The sequence below is a fragment of the Astyanax mexicanus genome, chromosome 16 (genome assembly GCF_023375975.1).
Source record: "Astyanax mexicanus isolate ESR-SI-001 chromosome 16, AstMex3_surface, whole genome shotgun sequence".
Classification (NCBI taxonomy): domain Eukaryota; kingdom Metazoa; phylum Chordata; class Actinopteri; order Characiformes; family Acestrorhamphidae; genus Astyanax; species Astyanax mexicanus.
Genome location: NC_064423.1, coordinates 16,325,690 through 16,330,534, shown reverse-complemented (window position 1 = coordinate 16,330,534; position 4,845 = coordinate 16,325,690). Strand labels below are relative to the sequence as shown.

Genomic DNA, 4,845 nt, shown 5'->3' with positions numbered 1-4,845 from the left:
ATTAGTTCCTTTTTCTGACCATTTCAGGCTAAATTTGAACATAGAAAATTGGGTATAAAACTGAATTATTTGGGGTTTTTTTTTCATTTACTTTGATGAAGAAGAAAGTGATATGTTTTTTTTATAGATTTTTTCCATATCTGATGGTATAATGCAACTTACTTTTGTTACAAGATGAAAAATCAGAAAACTAAAACAAAATTATTATTTTTTTATATTTCCTGAAATTCTAATTGTGAGATGCAGAAAATAAAAAAAATAGAAAATTCGAAGAAATATGGGATGAGGGTTTTACCCTCAAATTTCAGTTTTTCGAATTTAGCCTTAAATTGTCAAACAATTTAATTGATAAACATTACACTGACCTATAGTGATAGGGATGTATTAAAATATCCAATATACATTTAATATATAAGATATTTATGGTAATTGCATATATTGCACATATACATATAATGCATTGTCTGAACTACACTTCTAAACATTTTAAGCCCTAAAGCGTCTATTTTTTCTACTTAATTGCGTATAAAATATTGTATTTTTAGCTATGTTTTTAGATTCAGTTATTAAACACTGTAGAATTTGTCTCTAGAATGTTTCCATGCTTAAGGTAGATTAATTCACTTTTTACATTTAGTACAAGGCTTAAACATCTGAGTAAAACTATATATAGATAGACATCTAGGTAGATGCTTTAGGCAGATTATTGCTTATTATGGCATTCAGCATCCAGCAAATTTAGCGAGGTTTCATAAAATCTCAAAACTCATGTTTTTACATCAAATATTTATTGACAAACTAACAAAAAACAAAAAAACACAGATGTTACAGAGTGCAAAACACAAACAACAGGGACTGAAGGGCTCAGGGCTGGCCTAGTGGTGTGGACCTCTATTCCTGAAGAGGCTTACAGTGCTTCCATACACATGGTGTGCTCACATGCAGGGGGGAGAAGGACGATGATTATGTTGATGATGGTGATGATGGAGACACCATTCCCCACTGAAGCTTTTATATATTATGCTTGACCTTCCATTACTTATTTTTTCTATAGAACTGAACCATGCAGAAGTCGAAGGGTCAAATCTGGAAGAGTAAAAGAAATACCAGGACGCACTGCACTAAGACCTGCTAGAGGAACGGTGAGGAATACAATACAGAACCAGTCCTCTATCCCCCTGTCCACATCACCACACATGCATTCAGCTTCCGTTTCAGAGATAAATTAATGCTACTGTACACGTACACAGAATGTCCATGAAGGATTGACCCTCACTAAGACCACGGTGTTAAAAGTCAAAGAAACACAAGTACCTTTTTTTACTGTAATTCTTTAATTTAATTTCCATGGAATGGTACAAATGAGCAAAACAAACTAATGTCACGTTTAATCACTTTAATCAATCCATAAGAAGAGTCAGTAAGGCCTATTGATGGCTCTCAAAGAGCACTTTTACAACAAGTGCTAATCTAAATGTTCCTCACAACGGAACATGCTCACGTTTCCGCGGACATGAAGAACAGGACGACGGGTAATACTGATTAATCAAGTTTACACAGCTCAGTTTATTAAGTGCTTCCCTACGTTCCGCTCTGGCATCGGAGGAAGACGGACTTTTAGTGCTGGACGTCCTTCAAAAGTGGGCGAAAAAAAAGAAAGAAAAAAAGAGTCTTGTAAATATGCAGCACTTTCCAGTTCACAAGTAAAGGGCTTCTGTATTTCTTCATTCAGTCTCTGTTTCTCCCAGTTCAGCCCTTTTTCAGATGGCATTTTCATGCCGTTCAACAAAATTAAAAAAGTCATAGAAATAGTTCAAGCACTTGTAACACTAAAAAACAAACCACACATTTACACACACATACTGTACACACTGTACACACTAACAGACAGATTTACACACACACACACACCTTCCACACACATACACATTCATAGACTACATAGGGGAGGGGGAGTACTGTACAGAGTCCCTTTAAGACGGTGTCCAGCTTTGGTTCTGGAGGGTCATGATTTAGCTTTAGTGGGAACTGAAGTAATTTAAAAAACTGTTCTGGATTACGTTCACATTATAAGCTTGAAAATGGATTGATTAAATTTTTTTTTTCACCTAAATGTGAACACAAAATCTTACTCAGGTCTTAGATTCTGATTGTTGCTGTCAGAAATTCCATTTTTGTAAATTTCATAAATTATTATGAAATCATTTCATAATTTTATAAAAAAAACATTGGCTTCTATAAAAGGGCTTTTACAAGTTCTACAACTTTATTAGAGATATTTTGCTTGATCCGACATCACTGAGGTTCAGTTCTTAGCCATTTGTTGGATGTCAGAAAAAACGTCAGTGGCAGCAGTGGCTTTAACTTGAATACAAAACCTGATCCATAGGCGAACTCATGACAAATTGGTATTTTATCCAACAATCCAGATAAATCAGATCAGACCACAAATATTGAGCCTCTAATGTGAACCCAACCTCCAAGGCCCTCCAAAACCAGAGCTGGATGACCCCCATTTTAAGAAGAAGAGGTGATGTTCCCCGAAGACACAATGGTTTCCCTGGGCGAGTATTCTGGTTCGTCCTTGTTGGGATGGGAGGAGTTGTCTGACTTGCTCCGGCTGAACTCGGCCCCCATGATGGGCCTGGAGAACTTGCCTGAAGGCTGGCTGCACACTTTGCTGCACAGCAGCATTTTGATGAAGGCGCGGCGCATCTCGTTGCTGGTCAGCGTGTAGATGAGCGGGTTCATGGCCGAGTTGAGTACGGCCAGGGCCAGGAACCACTCGGCCTTGTAGAGGATCCGGCAGGCGCCGATCTCGCAAGCCACGTCCAGCAGCAGGAGAATGAAGAGTGGCGCCCAACAGGCGATAAAGCAGCTCAGCACGATGATGACGGTCTTGAGCAGGGCCATGGACTTCTCAGAGCTCTTATTGCCACCACGGCCATTGGAGACCTTGCGGAAGACCAGCTTGCGGCTGCGAGTGCGCACCAGGGTGTAGATGCGGGCATAGAGCACCACGATGGCCATGAGGATGACGCTGAAGACGGTAGTGCAGAACAGGATGTAGGTCTTGTGGTAGAGTGGCAGCACCGTTGAGCAGTTCTTCATGCTCTGGATGCAGTTCCAGCCCATGACGGGCAGGCCGCCCAGTATAGCAGCGATGAACCACACGGTGCTGATCAGCATGAAGACCCGGCAGGTGTTGCCATTGTTGTGGAGCTTCATCTTTAGCATGGTGAGGTGCCGCTCGATTGCGATAGCCAGGAGGCTAAAAACTGAAGCAGCCAAGGCCACAAACATGCTGCCCTCCCTGAAGAACCACTGTGTGGGGCTCAGTCTGTAAGTGTTGGGTCCTGAGAGCAAGATGTTGGCAGTGTATACCACGCCTGCCAGCAAGTCTGACAGGGCCAAATTCCCAATAAAGTAGTACATAGGCTTGTGAAACTTCTTGGTTCTCCAGATGGTGAGGAGAACCAGCACGTTCTCCATGATGATGAAGCAGCACACGATTATGAACACCACAGAGTCGGCTTTAAGACCGGGATCCCTGTCTGTTTTACGTAACTTCCCCGTGAAGTTGTAGTGCCTGGCTATCAAGTCTGAGTACATTGAGTCAGCCATGGTCCCAATCCAGCTGAGGGCTTTATCCACAAATAATCCACAGCCTGTGCAGTCCACCTTACAATCCACTGGGTGGTGCTGGTGGACCAGGGCAGATTAGTATCCAATTCACTGTTGGTGTGATGTCATGTACAGTCTCCTAAGTAAGGTAAAAATCCTCAGTTTGGATGAATATTGTAAGCAAGTCCAGGGACGGCATTGTGGAAAAGCTGGAAGGAATGAACAAGTAGGTCAGTCAGGATGATTAAAAAGAGCATATGGTGCAACATCAGGTTAAAAATAGAGAAAATATGAGATAATCTGTTTTGTTTTTCTATTCTCTGATTTTAAAAACAATTTGAGTGGGTTTCCCAGACAAGGATTTAGTCTAGTCTTGGACTACACAACATTTTAAATGGAGATTTTCCATTGAAATAAAACATACAGTCTCTGACCCTTTTGGGGATTCTTGGATTAGGCTTAATTTATGCTGGAAATGACCAATTAACTGCAGGTAAAGTGTTTCTTTTTTAATCCATAAAATCCTTTAATTGCTTCATATTAAAGCATGTGAAAGCGAACCCATCTGGTCTCAGTATGCAGTCCATAATGACTGTATCAGAAAGATAAATTGTAAACTCTTCAAGGTTAACTCTTTAATTTCAAACACATCACTTCTGCTGTACCACAGACCCAGTCTCTGAGCAACCCTCCTCATACACCAACTACTGGACCAACTGTCAGGTGGGTAAACCCCAAGCTCCAGCTCAAAAAGCAGTGCTGAAACAGCACAGAGGAACCGTTTTCTAACAAAAAAGTCTGCCTTAACAGTGTAAAACTATGTAAAAATGGAATAAATCAGTTTTAAATCCTGTAAAATTCCCAGATCAAATCTCTTACCTTCACTTATCGAGGAAAAAAAAGCCCTTCAACTCAGTTCTCCACAGAGGCAGCAGCTCCTCCACACACTCCACTCAGCTTCTAACTGAAGAACTGACCCAGAGCTCCGACCACCGGCACAGAGCAACTCCGCCCACCAGGCATGCCCCCCTTTGCCATCATCACAACCTCATTATTCCAGCTTGCCTTGGAGGAGATGACTGCACGGAAAGCACTTTAGATTCCTAAAGAAATGCCAAGTCTTGAGTGAAGATCAAACAATGGCTGCGTTTATATATTCTCAAAACTTTTTAGTTATATAATATATATTTTCTTCCTCTTTTTAAAATGTTATTAGCATAC

General features: G+C 40.8%; 1 protein-coding gene across 1 annotated transcript; it reads right to left on the bottom strand.

Annotated features, from left to right (window-relative positions):
* Positions 1-771: 771 nt before the first annotated feature.
* s1pr1 (sphingosine-1-phosphate receptor 1) lies at positions 772-4,629 on the bottom strand. Its single transcript, XM_007240109.4, has 2 exons — positions 4,504-4,629; positions 772-3,833 (listed from the first exon to the last, which is right to left on the bottom strand). Exon 2 carries the CDS (start codon positions 3,622-3,624, stop codon positions 2,518-2,520), a length of 1,107 nt encoding a protein of 368 aa, XP_007240171.3. The 5' UTR covers positions 3,625-3,833; positions 4,504-4,629; the 3' UTR covers positions 772-2,517.
* Between the last annotated feature and the right edge of the window lie 216 nt (positions 4,630-4,845).